The sequence below is a fragment of the Acanthisitta chloris genome, unplaced genomic scaffold (genome assembly GCF_000695815.1).
Source record: "Acanthisitta chloris isolate BGI_N310 unplaced genomic scaffold, ASM69581v1 scaffold25628, whole genome shotgun sequence".
Taxonomy (NCBI): domain Eukaryota; kingdom Metazoa; phylum Chordata; class Aves; order Passeriformes; family Acanthisittidae; genus Acanthisitta; species Acanthisitta chloris.
Window position 1 is genome coordinate 241 of NW_008687914.1, and position 26,186 is coordinate 26,426.

The following is a 26,186-nucleotide window of genomic DNA, read 5'->3' on the forward strand; positions in this document are numbered from 1 at the left end:
TGGGATGGTCTCTGCACCCAGTCGAACGGCTGAGGCTTCCCGGATCACCCCAGGGCCAGACCCCAAGTTACAGCAGTGTTTCACACAGTGAAATAGAAACCAGCACACCGTTGGTTCAGGTGCCCAGAGTAAGTGCTCCCGTGCGTGGCTGGAGCGATGCAGAACTGCTCAAGCTGCGGCTTGAAATGTTTGCAGTGCTGGAGTGCGGACAAGAGTGACCTTCTCAGTCGCTCTGTAGTAAACGGGCCTGTGTTGGCACCACGTGTAAGGCAAAGATCTGGCTTAAAATATGGTTTATGTGTTCTCTGTGTGAATATGATTAAAATTCTTCTCCTTCAGGGTTTGGTAAAGCCTTTGTTTCATCTGACTTCACCCGTGAGCAATGTTGCTGAGGTTAGATAATTCAGATTTGCTGTCATTAGAGTTCAATTTGTGGTTTAGCTCCAAAAGGACAACCTCTCCGATGCCTTCTTGGTAGTTGCTACGGGTCCACCCCTTTTCGTGCCTAACTACCGCATGTGGAAGAGCCGCCCTGCCCTCTCCCCCCGGCACAGAGAAACGTCCTTCCCCCAATAGCCCCGTGTTCCAGTGCTGCTCCCAGCTGACTGCTGACCTGTTTGACTCCCTGGTTTCATGAGAGTGCAGAGCAACCTTCTGCATTTGGCAATTAATGTGAGGCTCGTGACAAGTGTTAGATCAATGGTACATGTTTACTTTTAAAAATCCACGGCCCCAGCAGGTTCTTTTTTTAATTTCTGACATCCCCTTTATGCTATGTTTTTCATTCAGATGATGGTTGGAGTGCAATGTGGTGAAGGATATTCCACTCAGTTTTGAGCCAGTCCATTAGTAAATTTATGTTTCTAATACTGAGAGGGTTAGTTCTGCTTTTGATCCCTTGCCTGCTTTTCCTTTATCCAGTTGTGGCAAAATGATACTTTCTTACTGCTTGCTTTTTATCCAAGCAGAAAGTAGATGATTTTGATACAGTAGATGAAAGTGCTAACTCAGCACCAAGACAAGGTCACTCTTGTGCAGAAGCTGAGAATATTACAGAGCAACTTTTGTAATTTTAAATAAATTGACCAACTTGGCCAGTGCTGTTTTGCCCATGTTTTTTTCATGCTTCATCTAAGCATTTAGGTATGCTATGCTATAGATGGATGAGGTAGTAGCTTAGGTCAAATACAAGACCACCTTTCCCAATCAGGTCACACATATAGGAGATGAACTGATAAACTTACTGAAAAGACTAGGAGATCAGTGTTGTAACAAGGGGAGCTTTGTCTAATAAACCATTGAAAGTGTCTATGAAGGGAGTGAGACAAGAAACTTGGGTCCATCCACAGCCGATGGATCTCACAGCAGCATCACAAAATGCATGAGCCTCTGCATCCTGTTAGGTTCAGCTGGATACATGGTCATGTGTTTTCCCAAAGACAGTCTGCTGCAAGGAGAGGAATAGGATACTACAGCTGTATCTTATGCCAGGCAATGTGAGTTTGACAGGGTAAATTAAAAATGTTTCAGCTTTTGGCATATGTTTATTGTAAGGTTAATAGAACAAAAAGATACCTTCTTCAGACATCATAAATAAAAGATAACAAATGCATTAATGGAGCAAAATTCCATTTTTCTAATGCTGATTCCGTGAGGGGAAGTTTGACAAGGTTGTTACAGGGAAGAAACATTTGATCTGATACCTTTAAGAGGTATTAGAATGTGGGGTTTTTTTTAAGGAGCTAACTTTTGATGTGCTGGAAGGTTGCCAGCAGCTGCAAAACATATGAGGTAGGTGGAATGCGTACAGTGCTCTTTCGTTCTGGGAACTGAGAGCTCAATTTACACTCCAGCGTGGAGGTGAGGCTTTGGTGCTGGAGAAGGAGCTCTACAAGAGAGCAGTGGGAAAGCTAACTGTGTTTTCTTGAGAAATCCTGCATGTGTGAAGTCTGGTGAGAGAGTTTGATAGCAACGCTCCTCACCACAAGCTGTTAATTAGAGGTGATAAAATGGCATAATTTGCTTTATCAGGAGCTGAACTGTGAGTGAGCTCCCTGGGTGAAGGAGTGCATCTGTGTGAGCAGGGAGAGGGACTGGGACCTGATCCCCAGTCCAGGCACTGGTAACGTGGGGGAGAGAAGTTCATACAAAGTCCTTTGAAAAATCAAGAATCTTCCCACCTTTCTGTCTGTCTATGTCTACGTCTTTCACATGATCATTCTATTCTTGATATACTAATTAATGTATAAATAATTTAGTTGTGTAAAACATACCTTAAATGCCAATAAGCACTAAATCTTGCTGAATTGTCAAAAGCTGAATCCTATAATATTACTGCTTTTCACCAGCTTTCTATACCCCCCCTTCAAAAAATACTCTGTGCTTGTCTACTTAGACATGTTGCCATGGAGGAAGTAAGTCCATTTTATTTATTATGACAAGAAGTAAAGCTTAAATAAAAAAAAATCAGTTTTAGTCTGAAAATATTCCCATGTTATTGTGTCCCCACCCTTCCCCACTGGAGCCACTGCCAACTGTTTTGCAACTTTTCTGGTTTTGTCCCTCTGCCCCATCAGCAGGGTGCTGCAGTTCCACTTTCTGTGGCACAGAACCCTCCTGGGGGCCTTGCCATGCTCTGAGGGCACTCAGCCGTCATCAGAAAGGAATAAATATGCACCACCTAAGTGCCTTTTCTTTTTTTCTTTTAATTATTTTTAAAACTATACATTGCATTTGTTAAAGAGGTGAAATGGGAACTTGCTAAGTAACTATTTCATGTCTCATTATCCCTGCTTGCTGGAGGGTGGTGGAGGAAGCGAGGCCAGGTGAAGAGGGCAACAGACAGCTATGTATAAACCGACTGCTTTTAACACTCTCCTAACTCTTTCTCCTTAGAATCTGCCTAAAGGTCCTCTCCTACAATATACTGAAGGAGTTTAGTTATTAAACTACCAGAGATTGTTGAAGTCTGAGATGCCTTAGTCCACGGAAGAAAAAATACTATAGAGTTTCCCAGCCTCAGTGCAAAAGTCATATGAGAAGAGTGTTAATGGCTATCACTGGTTGATAGCTTTACTCATTTGTCACTGCATAGTTGTGCACATCCTGTTTAACTCACCAAAATCTTGGTGGTATTCTTACCCCATCCCATCCATCCTTCTCAATATTGCATTCATTCGTTGTGTTTCCTTCTCAGCCTAATGAGAAAGCTGGACAGGACTGGAGTACTGTGTGTTATTTTTGCACAGGATGTAATGTAACCATGGCTTCTTGACTTGAGCTCAAATATAAAAGGAGTAAAAAATAGGACTATATTATCTGAGTGCTAATCTAGAGGATATTATTCTATAAGGAGGAAAGTATGGCTCATGGAGGCTGCCACTTATGGCAGATTTAATGTACGGTTGTCTCAGGGCTGCCACTATGATTCAGTATTTCTACCACATTCAATATTACTTGCCATCAAATTGGAACCTAAAAGGACTAGCTTAAACCCCTGTGTTATGGTACACATCTTAATTTGTGACAATAATTTGAGCTGGGAGACTATGTGAGTGCAAAATGAAGCATTTGTATGCATGCAAGGTCAAAGCCTAATTGAAGAGACTTGCTCATTATGTAGAAATTTCCTGTCCAATGGATTAAGTGTCAGATTGGTTGGAAGATCACTGTTCACATAGGAAACTCACAATATATTCCTTCCTTGTAGTGAAAACTTAGACCCTTTTAGGCATAGCAGTTCAATATTTTATCTTACAGCAGAAAGAAGGGCAGTGGCAGGGACACTAATGCAGCTTTCTAAGTCTCTTGGTACTAGTCCCTTAAAAACCCTTAGCTGGACTCATAAATTAATGACACTTGGTATTCTCACTTGTGCAAGTGTGCTAATTTTCTAAGGACCAGCTACATCTATAATCACTACCAGCACGATTTAATGTAGGAGAAACAAGCAGCTGCTTTTAAAGCAAACAAAGATGTTGCTATTAATTCCTTCCTAAGGAGGCTGATCTTGCCAAGGTTGAATTCCTTTCTGCTGCTATCAAAGGACATAATTTACCCAATTTACAGAGCAATTCTCTTTTCACGAGAGGTAAATCTTTACCACGGCTCATCTGTCAGGGATTCTTGGGCCGAGTCAGCAATTTACAGATGTAGCAAAGGATACTTAAGTAATTTTTGCTGGCAGCTGAATATGGTACTTTTTGAACAGATTTCTCTTTGACTGGGTCCTGAGTCTCAGGAAGGTCCAAGTCTGTTTTCTCGTTATGATCCAGGAGTGCACGTGACAGGAAGAAAGGAAGGAAGTGGTGCTTGTATTGACTGCTCTCCACCTCTGTCAAAGGTGCTTTTGCTGCCAGCATTTTGCCCTTGAAAGGGCTGTCCCTTTCCTGACCCTAGAGTGAGCTTGCTGTGTTGGACCCTGCAGCATACTGTCCCTCCTTCTCTCTTGCTTTCATCTTTCAAACCACATCAAACACACACCAAGAGCACTAAGGGAACTCTGCAACAATGCAAAGACTCAACCTATTGATGCACGATATATTTTTTTTCACATATCAGTGTTGATTACCTAATTTCCTATTATTTTCCCACCCTATAAATTCCCAAAGTTATTAGTACCTGTTTTCATACTCATGTAGCCAATCTGTATTTTCAGGGAGAAGGGAATTCTGTGTAGTATGGCGCAAGAAACCCTCTAACACTGTGCATTTCCATTGTTAGTTTTTCTTTCCATTAGCCCAATGTAAATTAGAAATTTCTTTATTCTTGTCTGCTTTGGCTGTGGCATATCAATTTCCTGCTGCTGGGCTTCAGTGCTGATGAGGTAGAGAGCTTAAAAAAAAATGCAGATTCTAAAAGTGTAGCATGTATTTACATGTCAAAAGACTGAGATACCTGCAAAAGACTTTGCTTTTGCAAGACCTTTTGCTGCCAGTGATTATAAAATTACTAGACTTGGGGTTGCACTTAACACTGATTATTGAGTGAGCTAATAAATACTAGAAGTGATTTCAATTCAGTATGTGGAGAGATAACAAGATCTTGTGACTGAAAGCTGAAATTAGGTAAATTCAGATTAGAAGTAAATTGCTAACAATGTCAGTAATTAACCACGGAAAGCCCTGGGAGAGCTGTGTTCTCCCCTGTGGAAGCCTGAGCTGCCTCCTTTACCAGCATTGCCCAGTCTTGTTCCTCCGAGCTTTCCCTCTGTGCTTTGCAGGAGGTCAGGGATGATGAGCACCCTAATTCAATGTGGACTAAAACCTGTGACGCTCTCCTCAAATGTATATGCACTGTATAAAGGACCTACAAAAGCACAATTGTGTTAATGAGAGTAAGGGTGGTGTCAGGAGATTAAAACCCCACTGTTTAAGCAAGCTCCATGACAAGTTTTGCAAGTAACATTTGGACCGCGTAATCAATGCCTTAAAGACATTTTTAGCAAACAAATTTTTATTAAATAAAATCCTTACTTGTGTATTTACTGACTCTTTAAAATTTACTTGTAAGCCATCTGCCTGACAGGTTCATCAAGCCTGGCAAAGTCCTCACTCCTCGATGTTTGCCTCCGTTTGCCTGTTTGCGTTGGCTCACAAATGCTTTTTCTTCCATCTGTGTTCAAATGATAAGCATTGTTAGAGCTAAGCCTTCCACCTTTCTGTCCCAGTGGGGTACCAGCTTTCCAATTACCCTCTCCTGCTGTTGTAAACTGATAAAGTTACCACATTGAAGTCCCATGTTGGATTACCAGAAGGGAGCTGGTTACCTGCTCTAGAAAAATACTTCAATTAATGGTTTTTGAGGTCTAAATAATTGCCTTCATTTTGCACACCTAGAAAAGAGATGTTAGTTTCCCTACTGTTTTTTCTTGACATTAAAACAAGATGATTTACAGGGTTTGATGCTAATTCATTAAAAATAGCTGAGCTCTTGTTACCCATTACTGTCACCTTTGATTAGTTTAAACGTGGCTATGACCACATTCTTCCTACATAATTTATCTCCTAGGAAAAAAATTGCATCTCTGAATGTCAAAGGAAATACTCAGAGGAAGACTCAGAGTTGCCAGAAGAACAAATTTTGGAAGTGATATAAAACTTTCTACCTCAAGTAGCAAAACTATGGCAAGAGCAGACTATCTATCTTTGCCTACCACAGTCTTACACATCTGGCAATGGTCAAATGTTGGGAATACATTCATATTGGCAATGGCCAAATGTGTAAAACACATTTGAAGCATTTGGCAATGGCCACTCTCATAGCCAGGAAACCAGATTAAACAACAGATTAAACACTAAATTATCCTTGTATGCAGGAGGCTCTTGTGAAATCTCTTTACTTCATCCTTGCCCTTCCAGCTTGAGAGGAGCTGCAGAACAGGGAAAATAAAGCACTGAGATACTTTTAACTGGCAAACAGACAAATAAAAAAAATTAAGACATGAGTGATTATTTTTGTTATGTAGTCAGACAAATAATTTTAAAGTATTTACAACTTTTTCACCTACTTTATTCACATGAAATTCAGTCACTGTATGAGCATTACAGGCCTTGTCCAGCTTCATAGGAAGTCAAAGTAATGACAGCCAGATGGCACTTCAGAGGACTCACAAGAAATCCATGCAGGCATTTACTTTCAGATCAATATGCCTTGCAGAAAGTTGAACCCAAGTGGCTGTCAAGTATTCCACTGGATGCAAGTATTGGATAACTGGCCAACATTATCAAAACAGTCGCTTAGTCCACAAACTAGGAGTACATTTTCTAGACAGAATGCCTATTTCTGTTTCTGGAAAATCAAAGTTCTTGGACTTGATTTTGAATTTTTAAAATCTGTTTATTAAGAAAAAGCTTTTCTTTTTACATAGAAAAGATATAGAGGAAGGTAAATAAATGCAGTAGAATCCATTAACTCATGTAACAGCTGTACAATTGATTATTAATGACAAAAGTTGCAGAAAACCTAAATATTATAAAAAGCTACCTCCAAAATAAGACTCTTGATAGAGTGAGAATGAGACACAAAAATGAACAACATTGAACAACTGTGAATTACAAGTATGTACAAAGACACAGCCAGTACACCACAAGAGGCCTTGTGCCAAAAGGATATTCTTGTTACAGTATGATGCCTTCAATGGAGAAATCAGATAAATTTAATTATTTAAGAATTATTATCTGGTGTATCCTGCAATTTATTATTTAATTTCTCAGCTTTTCAGAGCTGGAAAACCTTTAAAATTTTGCTTAGAAAGAAACTCCAATGAGACAGATATTGTGCATATTCTTAAATCTCCTTGTTTTGTCAAGTCTTCCAATAGCAACTATTATTTTCCCAAGGATTACGTGAAGGAAAATCAGTGTGGAATACTTAATTGAAAGCTGTGATCTGAACTGACTACTCTTGCCCTGTGATCTGTGACAGCCTTTGCTGAAGCTTGCAGAAGTCTACAGAGCTCTGCTGTAGTACCTTCAAGGCACCTTCCTGTAAACTTGGGCAAATTCTCCAGCATCCCAGCGATGGCATCGTTTGGAGTACCACTGGGAAGTAAAATTGTCTTACAAATGGGTATTGTACAGATTAAAAAAAATCATGGGGAAAATAATGAGAACAGACACTTGAATGGCAAGAGAAGACAAAGGTTTATTTTTACTGACTTTCAACTGGTGTTAAGATTGCTTGAGAGACATCCAGTAAATGCGTAAGACCACCACAGATATGACTACATATGCATATTCTGTCTATCTCACTACCACACCCTCTCTTCATAAAGGCACTAACTATAAATAGTACAAAAACAGACAGATAAAATGCCAGAGGAAAAGAAAAAAAAAGGATTGCTTGTATGGACTTCTATGTTTATGTTTGTATACATTCATGCTTTAAATGTACAATTTAAAAATTAATTTAAAAGGTCACTGTTATTTTGGCAATACAACTGATAAAATGAAACATGCAGAACACACAGCTTGACAGAACTCAGTGCATAATTTTGTCAGAATGAAGCAGTTCACCCTTTGTGAGTTGGGAATACATTCATATTACAAGGCAAAAAAAACACCCCACCCAAACCAGACAACATCTGGCTTCTGTTTAATGCATCTGCTTTTCCATATCTTCTCCAACATCTTTGGATAGTAAAATCTACATCTGACCACAGGTTAAATTGTATGGTTATATTTTAACAGTCTTCATAGTGCAGCAAGGCAAGACACAGCTGCCTGTATTCACTGTTCAATCTCCAGGCTGTCCATTTTTAAGTCGGGTGGTTTAAAGCTAATCACTTCTCCATAGGTAAGTTCTGCAGAGAGGGTGTAAGGGAGATAGAATAATTAGGTGATATTCTCTTCAAAAGACAAACATTCCAGACAAAACAGCTCTATGGATACATGTGACTTGTAGTTTGTGTTTCCAGCCTTTTTAGAGTCCAGATCCAAAAAAAAGACTGAACTCACTAGGAATCCTTCTCCTAACCTCAGACTGCAAATTATACTCACAAATACTGTTACCATATGACATGTCTGTCCCTTCAGCTAATTACTAAAACACACAGGCCCTGAAATGGAAGCATCAATTATGCTGTCAGATGACTTGCCAAAATGATGTAATAAAAGACAAAATGTAATGGAAAATGGAATCTTTAAAAGCACCCAAATCAGTTTTAAAATATACACTTTTAACTGTGGAGAATGTTCTTTATCACCTCTCAGTCAATTGCCTTCAACATAAGTCACTTGCAATTCTGTGCTAATGCCTTGGGATCTCAGTTTTGGGGTTTCTTTTCATGTTTTACTGTAACTAGATTTTAACATCCTCTCAAAAATATTTTCTTTGTTCTTAGAAGCATGTAACATGAAATATGTTTATTTTTATCAAGAAGAGCTTAGCTAGAATCATGTGCTCCCTACTACTCTACCCTGCTTTATCTCTTCATGCTGACAGTCATGTCCTGTTTTCTGCCTTGGACATTAATGGAATATGTTGCCAGCAGCTACCTCTTACATATTTTCTCAGATTAGACACTGTATTTTAAGGACAAAATCCTGTTTGCATACAACATATGGCTAACAATGCGTTACTTCAGGTTCTGTTTTCCAAACAGTGATGTTTAAATTTTATCAAACTCATGCCTATTAACTTGTTTATTAAGTAGCTCTAAGACAACTGCTACACCTGAAAGCATACACAGAACTCCTCTAAAAAGTATGTAAAAAGTCTTCAGGCTGAATCTTGCCTATGGTGTGGCTGTTTTACACTGTAGCACGGTGCACAGTGACCAGCACACCAGTGTCAGTGAAGGATTTCTCTGAAAGAAATTCTGTATGGAGAACCCCAGAGGTGGGAGGATTCCTTAGGTGACTCTTTCAGTGACTGACTTGTGGTTATTAAGTAGCACCTGGCTACAGGCAGCCAGGGAGGAGCTAGAGAAGTCCTGCCTCAACTAGAAGGAAGCCAGTGTTCTCACAAATTGGACACCTGGAACTGCATTAGAAATTTTTCTTGCTGGCTGTGCACTGTATGTTTATGAAGCTCCTTACCTGCTTCTTATGCCACCTGCTCAACAGAGATATGTGCAACTGGAGCAACAGCTACAGAGAGAGTACATAGCATTCAACTCTGAATAGCCTCTAAAATGCTGAAATATTTTCTGATTTAACATGTCAGAAAGAAACCTATGAGCTTGGGCTGCAATCCTGAGCAGTGTGCAGTGGAGGCCAAGGAAACTCTAAAGTGCATAATACGTAAGACAAAGTGCCTGAAATCTCATTTTACTTTGGTGCCCAGTCCCCCTGGGGACTAAGTGCCACGGATTTTTAATTTGAACAGAAAAAGAGGAGAAATATGTCATCGACTTATTGAGAAACTGGGTCAGTATCTCATCAACACTGCAAACATTTTATGCAAATGGTCACCTTTTATGTCATCTTACTTAAATGTGGCACATGTTGTACTTGAAAATAAAAAGTTTATTCCCCAAGATAAAAGTATGGCCAGGAGGAAGGAAGAAGTGCTACACATCCTGTGCCAGTTTTGAGAATTTTGTCTTGGGTCTTTTTATACTTTTATTCCTTCTGTATAAAGAAGGAATTTGACTTGTACTTCCAGCAAGGACAGTGACTTAGAAAAATATGATACTGCCCCTCCTAGAGAATTCACCTTCACATCCTCATTTCAGTTTAGAAAGCGTTAAGCTAAGATTGCTCCTGAAATAATTTCAAGGGAGTTGCATCACAAACAGAAATCAGCTTCGTGACTCGGAAATTGTTAAACTTTCCTGTTAAAGACTTGGTCAACTGAAAAAGCAGCAGCAAAAAAAATAATCATCGACTCCTTAGTACTACAGCAGCGTGTTGACTGTTCCTCTCAACAAGCAAGATGTACAGGCAGTGCTGTTGGCTGCCAGGTTTTGCAGAGCATGTGTAAGGCATAAGTGATGCCAGTCAATCCTCCTTGTTTGTACAGACACAGGAGGCTTCTGCAAAAGCCTCTCTAGGGCTCTAGGAGGTTGATTTGTTGTAGAGAGAGCCATGACCCTGCTACTCTATTTCTTTCAGATGTATCTGCTGTAGTCAGTCTGCTTGTCTCCCCTGGAATGTCCAGGATAAAACATGGCATGAGTGAAAGGGCATGAGTGAGACATAGGAGATCAGTATTCTTCATCATGAACCTAACCCCTATGCTAACACATTTTCATGCAACCTTTCCAGAGTTATAGAATATACAAATAAAAGCAGAAGATAGGATACATAATTATCTTAAACCAAGGAAAGGCCTTTATTGATAAACAGAAACAATTAGTTTCCTACATACTATCAATTAAAAATCTCTAGTAAGGATTTTTTAGCATAATATGTCCTCTTTAGACAGTAATGAAATTGGACTGTACTTTTCAGTGTACTTGCAACCTAATGTTTAGCCACCTTACTTCCGTGATACTGCAGTGCAATATGATCATGATGCAAACATGGAATTAACTAATAAAAGGTTACTGCAGTATTTCTCAAAGAAGGGTTCTGGGGTGTCACTCCCAAGTAAAATGATCAACTCTCATATCAAACAGGAGCAATAGCATGGTTTAGTTATTAATCCTAATTCTTTCGTTCTCTAAAGAATTATTAACAAAATAAATATCTATGTGGCAAATATTACTTCCTGGTTCTGAACAAAGCTAGACCAGAATCCCAAATAGTGTCACTTGCCCTAGGACAGTTACTTCAGCTATAGATTTGACCTAGAAAACTAAGAGCAAAACAGAATGTGTGATTACCTGGTAACTAGCACCAGCTTTTAGTTAAGCTTAAACAGTACAGGGAATCTAGTGAGGAGATGATTGAGTGGGGGAAGGGAGCAAAATCCAGAGAGGAAACACAACCCTCTCCACTCCCACAAGCACACATATGGACTTATCTTGTTTGCTTGAGGCTTAAGAGTTCAAATTCCTCTGGTTAGAAATGAATGAAAACTGGTATTTAAGTAAGGTTTTGTTCTGCTGCATGTATTAACTGCTGTGTGCAATTCTGATACCTTTCCATTCATCTATGGTTCGCTCCTTATTCTCTATTGACTCGTCGTACAGCTCAGCCTCGGGTTCATCGTCCGGATCGTGGTACTGTACAAAGTATGGATGTGCCAGTGCTTCCGAGGCACTGATTCTTTTATCACTATCTAGTATGAGCATCTTCTCCAGAAGATCTACAGCTAAGGGAAAAAGAAGAACATGGTTCAAAGACAGAAGAGACCATCTAGAAGTAAAAGAGAAGGCAACTGTTTACACACACACTATTCTCACTCACCTCAAACACAGCTAACATTACTGGCAAACCCACAAAATTTAGGCAACATAACAAAAAAGTTTTGAAGATTTTTGTACTGCAAGTACAGTTTTCAGAGCTGAAGGAAACTTCTGGTTTGCTCGTGGAATGCACAGAGCTTCATTGTAGTCTGTTTGAGATCTGATTCACCTCTTCAGACATCCACGGACTTAATTCTAAAGAGATCTGTTTGTGCTTATAAGTTAAATATGCTGTGTTGTGCATCATGTGCTTAAGTTTGCACTGACAGGACTAAGTTAAGTCACTTGTGAATAATAACACGTGAATGTTAGATTACACTTTTAATTTGCTGCTCCAATGAAACGATCAGATGAAAACCCCCATGCAACTTTACAGGACCCAGCACAAACAAATTATGTCTGAAGCTAACAGCTGAAGAATACTAGAAATGAGAGAGATCTGTAAGACTGCAATTAGTTTTGTGTGGAAATTTCATCATAACTATTTAAGATATCACAAAATAATTTAGTGCTTTCATATAAGCATTGGCATTAATTTGCCTTCATGATATCAATATGTAGCATGTTCTCATGCACCTCAGGCAAATAAATCCCATTCTTTATAAGAAAGTGTTCACGGTGTAGTCAACATTTTAACTCACAATACTCCCCTATAATGTGCACTTGATGGAACTGACCAGGCAGTGTAGTGAGATGACTCTAGTGACTCAAATGTCTCCTTGGCCATGTCACAAGAAAAGTTCACAGAAACATCTTTTGCACAGGCAAAGCCAATTGCTTAGACATAAAACCAGATGTGCAGGATCAGACCAAAGCTCTGCCTTGTTCAGTATCCTGTGTCCAACAATGCCTCATATATGCCTAGGAAATAATACTCAAAAGGGTCATTCAAACAGCTATCCTTCCTGGTATATTCTTCTGCTTGCCAGCAATTTACAGCTCACGGCCTTCCTGAGCCAGAAGTGATGCCTCTAATCTAGACCCCATGACATTTTTATTTATTCCTGCTATACACAGCTGGCTTTTGCTTTTCATCCATGGACCATTTTCCTTTAGGAGGTTGCTATAACCTCCACCAGAAACAGAAGACACAGGCTTCATAAAGGGAAAACAGTCTCAGGATGAAAGATTAAGCAATGCTCTTCTCACTAGTCTGATAGTTATTTTATGGGCTCATATAGCAAAGGAAGGCTTGAGTTCCTATGTTAGTGAAAAATCTGTATCAGTCTGACTTTCTTACCTAATGGATTGGCACCACGAAATACTGCTTTCAAATCCTGTTGAGGCATATGTGGAAGAGATTCAATGTATTTTCTTGCCTAGAAATAAAGCAATATACATTCCACATGCACAGAGGTTAAATTTTGCTCAGCAGTAACCATTATAATTTTTTTCTTTCTTATACATGGAAAACCTTTACATAAAACCATAACACATGACTTTGTTTTAAACAGTCACTCCTGTATACTGCACAATAAGCAAGAGTTTTAAGCAGGTCTATTTTGGTCTAAGGCTTGTGTGTTAGCACTTTTGTTTTCATCTATGCTTACCTGTTCATTGCACTAGATCCCCAGAGAACACCTGATTAAAACTCTTTGAACAAACCTTAATCCTTTTAAAACATGTTTGTGTTACACAGTTGTCTCTCTGCACACTTAGCAGTCCTGTTAGAAAGACACTATCTGCAGAAGGCTAACTAAGCATCCTTGGCCTACTGAAGACCACAAAGGAAATGAAGTGGTTCATGCTCAGCAGCTCCATGGCTTCAAGTGAGATATCAGATTGAGAACTGTGGAGCTAATCTTCTGGACTATCACAAAGTGACTATAAAATACTCTGACACATCATCTCTGCAATCCTACAACCACACTTGGGAAACAGATCCTGTTCCCTGCACTATTCTCTCTCTCAGCCATCATTTCAATTTCTGCAGCTACGCTGAACTGATATAAAGATGTTTTAAATCATTACATAACACAGCCTCTTTTCAAACTCTCTTCTAGTTTAACGAGGCAGATACATTTATTTTTTCTGCTTCTTGTAAGATGCAAGCATGTTCTATCAAAACTCTGGACTGCCATTAATGACACATTTTAGAGTCTTGCTGAAGAAGCAAGCCTTTATGCATTACGTCCCTGACCCATTAAAATGATACTAGTATTTTCCCTTTTTATTATGGGGGCTGACAACAAGGCTTTCTTAAAAGGATTAATTCTTCTGAGCAGCTGTAGCCAGTCAGGCAGAGAAGGATGTTTAAAGACGAGTCAAACACAGGCTGCACTGCACCTATTTTATGCTCCTAAGGTTCATGAAGTCAGCTAACACCTCTGAGAAGGTCAGGGTGTGCAGTACCTATCACAGTTAAGTCTTCCAGGATATTAATTTATACACACATACATGAACAGCAGAGCAAAAGAAAGCTATCACACATTCTTGCATGGAGCTACAGACTAGGGTAAAAACAATGTAAATTTATCTTATGACAAACATCTGTGGATTATTTGTTTCACCATCACTAATCCAAACACAACTGAACAAGATAAGAGTGAAAATTACCTCCAACCTTGCCCAGAAATCCTCTGAAAACAGCACAGACCTATCCAAGTATACATACCAACCTGTCCCCTCTGCTTATATATTCACCACAGAAACCCAACCAATACAATCCAGAAGTTTGAATTATTCTGAAATGCAATCACCATTTAAACCCATATTAACATGAAAAAAGGACAAACCATCTCACTAACTTGTGCTGAAACATCCCATGAGGTTGATCGTTTAGTTTCTAATTCTTTAAACCTCTATTTATAACAGAAAATAGGCTTGGCATCTCAGGAAATCTCTGACCTTGCTGTTGGAGGAATGCTAAAAATTGTCCATGGCTGCAAGCTGCATAAAGAAATATCAAAAAAAATAAGCCCAAACTACATGGTAAAGAACTAAAACAAAGGAACTCCCTTGCAAGTGGCAATTACCTCCAAGCAAGGTCTCCTTTGACATTGCTCCTCCAACCAGGCAGGAGCCCAGAGGTGACCTAGCAGCACTCCAGTTCATTAACCTGGTTTTTGTGTTCTCCCTGTGCTCTAAAAGTATAATTAGTCCCAGTAAAACAGTTTCAGTATTCCTGTAGCTCACTGAGGTATTCTCTGAAACACAAGAAATTAAAGACAAAAGCAGATACTATTTCTGGTAAATATTTAAAATGTTTTATCTCATAATCATGAAGCTCACAATCTTACTAGTTGTGGGTAAATCACACATTTGTGTATACTAATCGGAATGTGTTACTGCAAAAACTGTAGGATCTTAATGAGACATAATAGCTACACAAGGACCTATGAGACTATACAAGGATGTATGCTTAGGACAGCACAGTCTGAGATTTGCTGGTTGATGCAGTCCCTGGCACAAGAATGGATGCTTAGCCTCCTGCCCTGGCTAACCCCAGGTGCTGGACATCCACAAACCCCATGGCTGTGCCAATGAGGTTTAGCTATGCTTGGACCTTCCAGAAATACAGGGTTGCTCTGGCTCTCCTACTGCTCCTGCTTACTTAACCCACTAGCGTATACATTAGTAAGGGCAAAGAAAACCCATCAATATACACACTAGCTGAAAAAGAGCCATTAGCATTAGTCTGAGGTGTATACAGGAAAGGTTCAGGAAAACAGCTGCAGCTCAGGAGGGATCTGTGTGCTGATCTGAACTTGTACATGGTGCTCACACCTGCCTTTATCAATCAATACCACACCTCATTCTCCAGCTGGACAGCCATGGCAATTGCTTACAGTGAATTCTTTTTAGTGTCGCTTCAGCAGAGAAACAAAGTGGAAATTGTTCATTTCCTAGATTACTATTTTAAAGAAGTCACATGGGGAGTTAAAAAGCACACTCTTAACTATGGATATGATCAGGTAAGTGGACCTCACACAAGGATTCAGAGACATGAATACTTATGATTTTCAAATTAGTGATCTAAATAGACCACTCATGGCAGAACACACATTATTTGATTCTGCTATCTCTGTTTAGAACCCTTACAACAATGGAAAGCATAAAAATTAGAGACATCAGCTTTAATAGCAACAATATAATGCTCTAAGCTGAGCATCTGAAATTTTTTAACTGTATGAGTAGCAGTAAATTAAAAGACTATCAGGACTAATTGCTTAACTCCTTAAAAAAACTGAGTGCATGAGAACAAGTATCAAAATTAATCCAGTTGACAGTCAAGGCATCTGGATACCTCCAAAAAGCATATTTTTTTTGAATGGTGGAATTCTAGCAGAAAAAAATAGAGATAATTTTAAGGCGTTTGCTCATTTCCAGATCAGATTATCTCTGTTACAGAGCCAGTGACATCCAATGGCAATTAGAGAAACAATGACAGAAAGCCAGTTAACTGAACAAAATGGTGAACTCACATGCTCTGATGATATCTTCTTCAGAAGTTCAGAACTGGGTGTGCCCACAACTTCCATTATTCTCTTTAGTTGATCAATATCTGCAGTATTTCAGGGAAATAAGCCTGGTCGTTCTGGGTTCAAACAATTAATCAGCTTCCATGTGCGTAATTAAGATGTTTAAAACTATTCAGTAAGACAATTCCACTACAGTTCATGGAAGGATTCCAATTCATACTTGCTTAAGCCTGGTCTTGGGGTATCAAGTTCTCTACAGTACTATATGAGGGTGTCAGGTATGTCAACTGCATGAAAAATACTGCTCTTCTGTCCTAGTTCCCAATTTAATATATTCTTAAGCTTAATTTTCATAGCACATTTATGTTTCAGCGAACTGAGGGATTTCTGAAGATCAGTCTAACATGATACAGCACATAGGGCTAGATCACTAATCTGAAGGCTGGCAAGTGGAAAGTTCTCATTTGGTAGCTTTAAAAATCTGTTTTATATGGGTCTTAAGATTAAAAACTTTGAAAGTGTTGATTTTTCATTGTCTTATATGACTTGTAAAGTACATTACATTTTCTATAGAGACTCAAGGTTATTTTACAGCTTTATTTAAATGGATATAATCATATAATTGTAGAAAATATTTTATAACAGCAAAAAAAATCTTATTTTTTTAAAACTAGATGTATTGATTTTTCCAAATACCACATATAATGCAATCAAACAGTCTGATGGACAGTCATGGTCCAGATGATGAATGCCTGGAGAATGCCTGTGGTTACAACAGAGTCTAATGATGCTGAGCACAATAGAAAGGTCAGCAGGGAGACTTGGTCTCTCTGTTCTTTTAACAGTTTTTCAGGCAATTCCAATGTCATGATGTTTTGCACCTGGCAACAGCTTAGTTTTAGCAAAAGCATTTGGGTTTTTAAGAGGTTTCAGAGTAGCGAGAAATGTTAACATTCAGTATAGAAGAATATGCCTTTGTTTCTCATATTAAAAGCTTTCCTCCTCTGATGCAGTTGTTTCCTCATTTTTTCTAATTATGTGTCTTTCTTCAGGGTTTTTTAAATGTTTTTACTGCTCTCCTCAGAAATGTCTCTTTTCTTCTCCTGCCAGCACAGGAAACGCCAATGGAAATCCCTGATGCTCCATCAGGGACGACAGCACAGTGCTGCAGAAAAGAGGGCTTTGTTGCCCCTGTGGCATTTCTGGAACTGCTGGGTTTTTTTTAAACAGGACACAATTGGGTTATTAATTCACTTACTATTAAAAAGTTAACTCATTTGCATTTTAGGGAATCCCAGCCTAATAGAAGTTCTATTTTTTAAAACTGTATTAGCTGATGAAAAATATAGTGCCTTTACACAGCTCCAGTTTTAGCATATGTTATTTCAGTAAGATACACACATGGAAGAAATCTGTTGTAACTAGGTTATTATTTAGATACACAACAAAGAATAATTGTAACTTATTGTTGTTTATGAACATCTGTTACTGGTTTTTATCCTACCCCAGTGGGTCTCATATTCAGCTGTTACATACACTGAACTGAAAGATTAGCAAATTGTTCACTCTTTTAGAAGTCTGTTACCTCAAAAACATTTCCAAAGAAACATTCAAGTCCTTAGAATTAAAAAAAAGGAAGAATTAGAGAATATTTTTATACCTGCCTTTTTAGTTTCATATGATAAATGATAAAGTAATGATAAAGTCTTCAGTAGTGGGTAAGGAGGGCCAGTAGTGGAATTTCCACCTTGCACTTCTGGCAGCATATTTTGACTTGTTTAGGACATTGATTTATGGAAGCCCTTGGGAGTCAGGCCTGAAGGCTAAAGTTGTTCAGGAAGGTTGGGAATGTTTTAAAAAAGAATTGTTAAACATTCAGGAGCAGACTGTCCCTGTGTGTAGGAAGTCAAGTCACCAAGGAAAAAGACCAGCCTGGTTAAACAGAGAACTTAGACTAGAGCCTGGGGAAAAAAAATAATAAATCTATTGTCTCTGAAAGGAGGGTCAGGCAAGTTGGGAAGAATATAGGGATGCCAAGAGGTCATGCAGGGAGAAGATTAGCAGGGCCGAAGCTCAGCTGGAACTTGATTTGCTGTTAAAGTCAAGGATAACAAAAACCATTTTTAGAAATACATTGGGAGCAAAAAGAGGGTCAAGGGTGGTGTCCATCAGTTGATAAATGCAGAAGGTAGCAAAGCTAGTGTAGTGACAGGGGACGAGGATAAGGCAGTGGCACTCAATGCCTTCTTTGCCTCTGTCTTTAACGCCAAGACCAGCTGCCCTCACAATACCCAGCCCCTAGAGGTGGAAGTTGGTGATGGGGAGATGAGTGAAGCTCTCATAATCCAAGAGGGGATGGTTAATGACCTGCTACGCCAATTGGACAGTCTATGGGCCCTGATGAGCTCCACCCCAGGGTAATGAGGGAACTGTCAAAAGAGAACTTGCTAAACCACTCACAATCATCTACCAGAAGTCCTGGATAACTGGAGAAGTTCCAGCTGACTGGAAATTAGCAAATGTAATACTCATCTATAAGAAGGGTCGGAAGGAAGATTTGGGGAACTACAGGTCTGTAAGCCTAACCTCAGTTCTGGGCCAAGGTCATGGAAGAGATCATGGTTGGACTTGATCCCCTGGTTGCCCTGCATGTGCCATGTGATGGCAATGGTCTTGGGCTGAGACAGGAGAGATTCAGATTAGACACTAGGAAAATTTTTTTCTCTGTTAGGGTGGTCAGGCACTGGAATAGATTGCCCAGGGAGGTGGTGGAGTCACCATCCCTGGAAGTGTTTAAGAGGCGTCTGGATCTGGCACTGGATGACATGGTTTAGGGGTTACAGCAGAGTGGCAGGTTAATGGTCGTACTTGATGATCTTAGAGGTCTTCTCCAGCCCTGATGATTCTATGATACTGTGATATTAAGGATACAATCATTTCCTGGAAATAGAGCCTTCCCTTTCAGTAGCTCTGCCATGATGCATCCAACCGACCATATGTCAACTGCCAAAAACGAGAGAGAAATGTGTACAATGAATCAAAGGGATTCTTAAACACAGTTGCCTCTTGGTTTAAAACTATCACTACATCCAGCTGTAGCAAAATGCAAGCCTTCACAGTTTACCTGTTTGATTGTAGTGCATCCAGTTTAACATAATTTCTGGAGCTCTGTACCATCTTGTTGCAACATATCCAGTCATTTCATCATCAGTTTGTCGAGCTAAACCAAAGTCTAAAATCTACAGAATAAAAATAAAATAATAATTTAAAAAAGTCCCTTTTCACTTTTGTTACAGGTCCTGATTTTCCCCATGACTCACTTCTCTGTTTTCCATAGTCCCTCACCATTGCTGAAGTAAAATAGCAGCACTCTGCAGACAAGCTCATCTGCACTCCTCGCTGTATTCCTACAGCATACAGGTCTGCATAAAGATGCTTCCACTGCAATGTCCCTGGCCCTTTGTTCTCTAAGGCAAACTTTACATTTTGCCTCAAGTTCATTTTTCCGCTGACATTCATTTGCTAAAAATAAGCACTGTTCCTATAAAGAATGAAACACTATCATCAACAGGGAATGTTTGTTTAAAATGCCAAAGGTAAGTGCCATTGGCCATTTAAAGACCACACGAGCTGATCACAAATGTGCAGAATTTTTGTTGTTTCCCTCTTACGTCTATCTAAATATTTCCCCAAATTACATATCATCCCAATGCCAATAGGAGAGAAACACATACCCTGTGCAACAAGGTAGATTTAAATCAGACACCATCTGTTCTCAGTAGAACTCACCCACCAAAACAACAAAAAGGCTTGACAGCACAATGTTCCTCTCCATAAGCTCTCCCTTGCTAAATTTACATTGATGGGATGTTATTTCCATTGAATTATTTTTCTTGCTCATTTCTTTGCTTTCTATTCTATTCTCTGATAAGTCTATGTCCTACTAATTATGGACCCTAGCTCTAAGAGAAACCGCTGTGCAAGGCTACCATCTAAGCCCCAGCACCGTTCAATTAGTCATCTGAGCCCGTTACTATCTCTGCACATAGATATGTGAATAAGATCACTGGAAACCTCCTGTGATGAGACCCAGGATTATTTATTAAGCGGATAGCTAATCCTTTTCATTGGGAGTAAGAAATTTTAAGAGCATCACTCAAAATTCCTGTTATAATCCAATTAAAAGATACAAAAAGCCTAAAGAAAAATGTTAAGATATAAATAACACATTAACATCTTTACTTCTAACATACTTTAAAAGCATTATTTATTTCTTAAATAAGCAAAGAAAAACAAGGCATGAACAATGGCGTGAAACTCAAACATGAATGGCCTTATTTTTATAAGGGTTTTGCCAATATTTTTCCTTAACAGATGATCCCTTCTATCAAATATGCGCACACATGTTTTCCTTCTTTTTGCTTCTATTTCCTCTTTGTTTGTACTTGGAAATATCCACTAGTTTGTACTATTAAAAATAATTTGAGGAAGTAAAGCTTTAAATATAAACAAAGCAGAGTGTGATGTAACAAATGCTAGGCTGGGAGGTGCAGAGATATCATAATTGAAAAAAACCCACCAAAAGTCCCCTTTATTTACAGTACAAAAATACAGCACACATTTTAGAGTGCAACACAGATGACCCATAAAAATTCACAGATGCTGAACATACATGCATGAAGACATTAACCAAATAATCATGAAACTTGCTGAGCATCTCTAAGTGTCACTAAGCCAAACAGGAACTACTTTCTCACCACAGATCCGGATTAGAGGAAGAACCTAACTGCACTGTCCTTACTCACTATCGTGATTTTTTGCTGATCTTGTAGTATTTGGAGTCTTTTCTTAAATCCCTTGCAGCTGGAATGAAGTGATTACATCAGAGTCTTAGAAACAGGGAGAAAGATGTTTCTGGCTGTCATGGAGAAATGCTAAACTTCTTATTCTTAGGCTTAAAGGCTTAGAAAGCTACAAGACATCTTTTCCTTCTCTAGTCTCTCATGCTTATATGGTAATATTCTATCACACAGATACAAACTGAGATGTATTTATATAGATATGTACAGTAAAATAGCATTTGAAAAGTGTGGATTACAGGGTTCTTTCTGGTGGGTTGGGCTTTTTTTGCTTGTTTGGTTTTTTTACTGCCTGTAACTGGTAATACTGGTCTATTTTTTCCTGTCATTATTTAATTTAGTTTGTATGTTCTATAGATATAAGAATGAAAGTTGTTGCAGGCTTCATCTAACATGGCAGATGCAAACAAATCACGGGTCAGACTTCCAAAATATACTCAGTTAAATACACACTCATGGGCCAAATTATTAGCTATGTACCATCTGTGGGGTACACAGGGATGAACATTTGCAAAGACACTTGCATGCATACTAAATTAACATTTGGGAGAAAACACATGTTCATGGAAATGGGTTTTCTATGCCAGGGGAGGAATGGTAGCAAACAGTTGAAATTAATGGAATCAGAAATAAAATGGTAGCTAATGTTTTCTCAGAAAACTGTCACCTTGAGAGCTTTTACAACATTCATCATTACAACAGCAGAATACCTACCCTCAGCTCACAGTCTTCATTTACAGCTAGGTTACTGGGTTTTAGGTCCTGTAGCAGAATACAAAGAATTAGTCAAGTACTATTTTAACCTTATAAAGTATATTGTAACTGTGTCTTAGTAACACATTTGATGCACAGAGGGACACACTCCATTCATTTTTATTACCACAAATGAGTGAACTCACCCGGTGGATGATTCCAGCTGAGTGAATGTACTGTGAAACAAAAAAAGAAAAAAAAAAAGATAAGATCTGAAGTTAGAGGTGAAGAGAGGTAAAAGTCACTTGTCTTATTTTCTTGCTTCTGAGACTGACTGTTTTATGCACCGGAGATACTTACGTCACACCAGGTTTTCAGATCAGAGGTATGTCAAACTTCAAAACCTCCCTATTTTGTTTTATCAGAACTGGATATTTCAAGAAAGGTAACCATGAAGACAGCACTCGTAGTTATTCTTCTGCTGGAAGTTTCTTACCAATGTGGAACTTTTTCCAGTCTTACCTGGATGTCCATGATGATCAGCTCAATGGCCTAAGGAGCAGTAAGGTTGACATCTACGTGATGTATCTCACCTTCCCAAACAGTGAACTCTGATGTAGGTGGGTGAGAGCAGCCATACCTGCACTCTGGGACAGGTTAGTGACCAAAATACCCACCTAAGCCACAGCATTACTTCAGCTCCACTTTCAAAGTAGGGACCCAAAGCAGCATTTCAGTGCCTATTTAGCATCTCTCTTACTTTACATAAAAGATTTAAAACCAAAGATTGCAAAAAGCTTACTCTATCATTGCCTATCATTCACTTGTTAGGATTAACAGCCAATTTATCTACTATCTTACTGACCAGCATCAGCAAGACCTCAAAAATCTTCTCTTCTATTCTCTAGAGGTGAATTCACCTTCTTTTTCAGGAGCAGGGATTATATGCAAAACCTGTATAGAAACCAGGAAAACCCAAGGGCTCTTCTTGTTCCAGACCTAAGCACTGTTTATCAGAAGGCAGGACCAGCCCTCAGTGCTCCTCATAGCAGCTATGAGCAGCTGAATGAAGATGAAACCAAACCACCACTTGCAACAGAAGGAGCTGTGTCCCTGCTCTGTTGAGACAACCACAACAGTTCCTCTTGGTGCCACCAAGCAGTCCTCTACTATCCAGCTCAGGAGCCTGCCAAAGTGTGCAGCTCCACAGTAGTGCTTCATCTGCTCTTTCAGCTTCTGCAGGGTGCCAAGCCTGCACTCCACACTGCTGAACACACCTACCAGTGAGCCCAAAGCATACTCAGGTATGTGAATACATGTTGTAATGACTTCAGCATAGATGTAAGCAAGGAGATAAACATGATCAGAAGTTCTTCAACTAATGTGACATGAGAATTTCAATGCCAGAAGAGATAAGATACCATCAACCCCTCCCCTTCAAAACAGAGCCAGAAATGCACCTGAGTGCATTTCTGAAATTAATATTCACTTGGAGCACAATTCTTACTATTATTTAGTTCTGAGACAACACAGACTTATATTCAAAACCGCAAACTGGATAATTAACGCCAGAATCCATCTTCCTAATTAAGCTATTAACTCACATAAATGAGACAAAGCAATTAAGAGCTCAGTTTTGCCATTTTTATTCATTAAAATCTTCACTTAAATTGACAGAACCTGCATGCATGAATAAGAATTACTGTCTCAGGCACAAGGTTACTTGCTGAAAATCACGTAATAAGCATATTTCAGAGCCAGTATTTACCATGGCTTACTTTCAAATATACAGTTATTTGCTGTGTCTAAAATATCAATTACTGTTAAGTTAGCAAATAAAGCAGCTGACCCCTCTCTTTTCTGTTTGCTTATACCTGGGAAAATCCATACTGGTCTAAGAAAACGCTTAGCACCTGATAATGGGAAGCATCATCTCCTGTTTATAGACACTTATATGTTTAATGACAGCAAAATGATGCATATTTTGATTCTTTTGGAAGAAAACTGTACTGTGGTTTCACTGCCAATAGCCTGTGTTATCTAACTGTATAAATTTTAACTGATACAATTATAGGAAACAATGATTTTATGGGCAGAGTAAATCCTAAGTGATTGTGTGCAACATCATATGTTGCTAGGATAAATTTCTACTTCCAGACATTTCCCAAAGGACCCAACTAACCCGGTTATCTCTTCACCCATGTGACACTGTCTACAAAGATCAGGACTGTATTTTTTCAAACTGGCTCATGTCTTTCAAAGCACAAATGTGAGTTACTTGCCATATTGTTCTTTACCCCTTTCACATTCTTCAGAATTTTTCACAACCTGCTCGTTACAGATGAAATGAATAAAACACACACTGTGTGCTACAGAATATTTCACTTGAGAAACTATATAGCAATAGTAACTTAAATACTAACTAGTTTTGATCTAAACTTAACATTCAAGGGGAGTATTCACATGTACTACTCATGTAAACATTGGCAGGCTTGGGGGTTTATTTCTGGTTAGAAAAATACCTGATAATTTCTGAAATGACTGCTGCTATCTGTGCACTGAGACATAAAAAAGTGTTTGAGAACTGTCATTGCAATGAACCAGTCATTACTACAACATTTATATTGCTGACTCTAAAAATTCCTGCATTCAGCCAATACCTTAAGACCTCGAAGTAACTGATAGATGAGAAACTGTATATGATCATCCGTTAACTTCTGGCACTTTACAATGTTATTCAGGTCAGCACCCATTAAATTTGTCACAAGATATCTGTGAAAATAAAACAAGGATAAGAAAACAAAGAAAAGTACCTAATTTAAGAATGGCAGAATGTAAATCCTTCTAGAAGCTGTTCATCTGAAGGGTAACTACACATGCCCATGTAGGTTCCTTTTCCACTGTCTACTAGCACACAGTTTATATTCTTTAAATCAGCCATGAGCTTTAATAATGCAATCACTGCTATGAGATTTAATATAGTGCAAAAGAAAAATCCTTAGTGTATATTAAAAGGTTTTATCTCTGTTTTCTCCATGACACACTACAGCAGTGAGGGGAGAATGCCATGTATTTTTTGATGAAAAGAAAACCTCACCCAACATCAGAGTGGGAGCCCAAGGCACCACAACTGCAGGACCTGCAAGGCCCTGGAATACCCACTGATGGAGATTAACATTAAACTGGTTGAAATGAGTGTTTTGTTTAACTTCCCTTCTTGTTCCCACTGGAAGTCTCATTTTTTGAAAAATTTTGAAGAAACCTTGATTCTTTTTCAAAAACAGTGCTGGAACAAAATATTCATCTATCATACCCAGTTCCCATTTGTGTAATATAGCCCCAAAGTCAAACAGGTTTGGCCACTAATTTCCATGGAGACAAAAACATATTAATTACTATTTCTTTTGCTAAAGTGTTTACCTAAGTGCTTATACATTACGTAAACCAAGAGTAACTCAGCATCATTGTATGTTTGAATAGCACCAAAATATGCCTAGTCCTAGGTTAATCAGGATTCTAGCCTAAATTTGCCTTGTCTCAGATGACCAACAGAACGCTTTCCTGCATTCCTGAACTAACCCATCTGTGAAAAAAATAATCTACAGCTAACACAGAATTAAACTGAAAATGTTATAAGTTTATTGGCATTTATGCAGTAAACCATTTACCATATACCTATAATTATAATTTTAAACAGCACAAAAATGAGCTCATCTTCCTGTCTCCTCTTTTGTGGAAAAGTTGCAAAAAGATTTTTAGAAAGCCAACTGTGGCTGCAAGTCTATTAGAAATGTATGTACTTCCTTTTTAAAACCAGAGTGGTATGTACTTAGTAACAAGTTAGAATGGTTTTAAAATTTTACTTACACTTCATTAAAATTTTCTATTGATGTTGCAGGTGTAAAAACATCTAGCAATCCTATAACCTGAAAGGTGAAGGGATTGACATTTTATTTTTAGAAATCTGTAAAGCAACATGTAATTAGCACTGACAGTGCTTGGCATTTTTGTGGTGAAACTTACAAAAATATGACACACATTCATCCTGAAAATTGGCACAATAGGTGATCTATACAGGTATCACCTCAGCTATCTCCATGACCAACAGAAAATTATATTAATTACAAAGAGTAATTACAAGAAGATTTTCGACAATCAAAAATAAAGGCAGGAAAAGTAATGTTTCAATACAGAAAAGCTAACACATGGCTTATACAATTGTTATACTTCAGATTATGCACAATTGCATGGGGTTTGTTGTTCCGGTTTTGCTAACTTGGTTGGCATCCTCTCCCCAGGGTGCTTTTCAATCCACTATATTTTATTCAAGCTTCAAGTCATCAAGTTACCTTTATGCAGGTGGATACTCCACTGAAATCAACTGTTTACTACAAACTTAGAACAGTACTCAGTTATGTG

General features: G+C 38.7%; 1 protein-coding gene across 1 annotated transcript; it reads right to left on the bottom strand.

The window, feature by feature from the left end:
- Nucleotides 1–7,826: 7,826 nt before the first annotated feature.
- On the bottom strand, nt 7,827–25,811 carry LOC103808070 (mitogen-activated protein kinase 11-like). The gene is made up of 11 exons (XM_009080834.1): nt 25,791–25,811; nt 25,635–25,693; nt 24,428–24,539; nt 21,974–22,003; nt 21,789–21,836; nt 19,340–19,454; nt 19,147–19,218; nt 16,219–16,298; nt 13,035–13,113; nt 11,527–11,700; nt 7,827–8,302 (listed from the first exon to the last, which is right to left on the bottom strand). The coding sequence occupies exons 1-11, from the start codon at nt 25,809–25,811 to the stop codon at nt 8,229–8,231; spliced, it is 864 nt and encodes a 287-aa protein (XP_009079082.1). The 3' UTR covers nt 7,827–8,228.
- Between the last annotated feature and the right edge of the window lie 375 nt (nt 25,812–26,186).

Coding starts and splice junctions, on each gene's coding strand:
- LOC103808070 (XM_009080834.1), bottom strand. CDS start 25,811: ATGAATGTGTGTCATATTTTT. Junction 16,299..19,146: donor TCTATTTCCAGGAAATGATT/GTATCCTTAATA, acceptor GAAATACTGCAG/ATATTGATCAACTAAAGAGA. Junction 8,303..11,526: donor AACCATAGATGAATGGAAAG/GTATCAGAATTG, acceptor CCCTCTCTGCAG/AACTTACCTATGGAGAAGTG.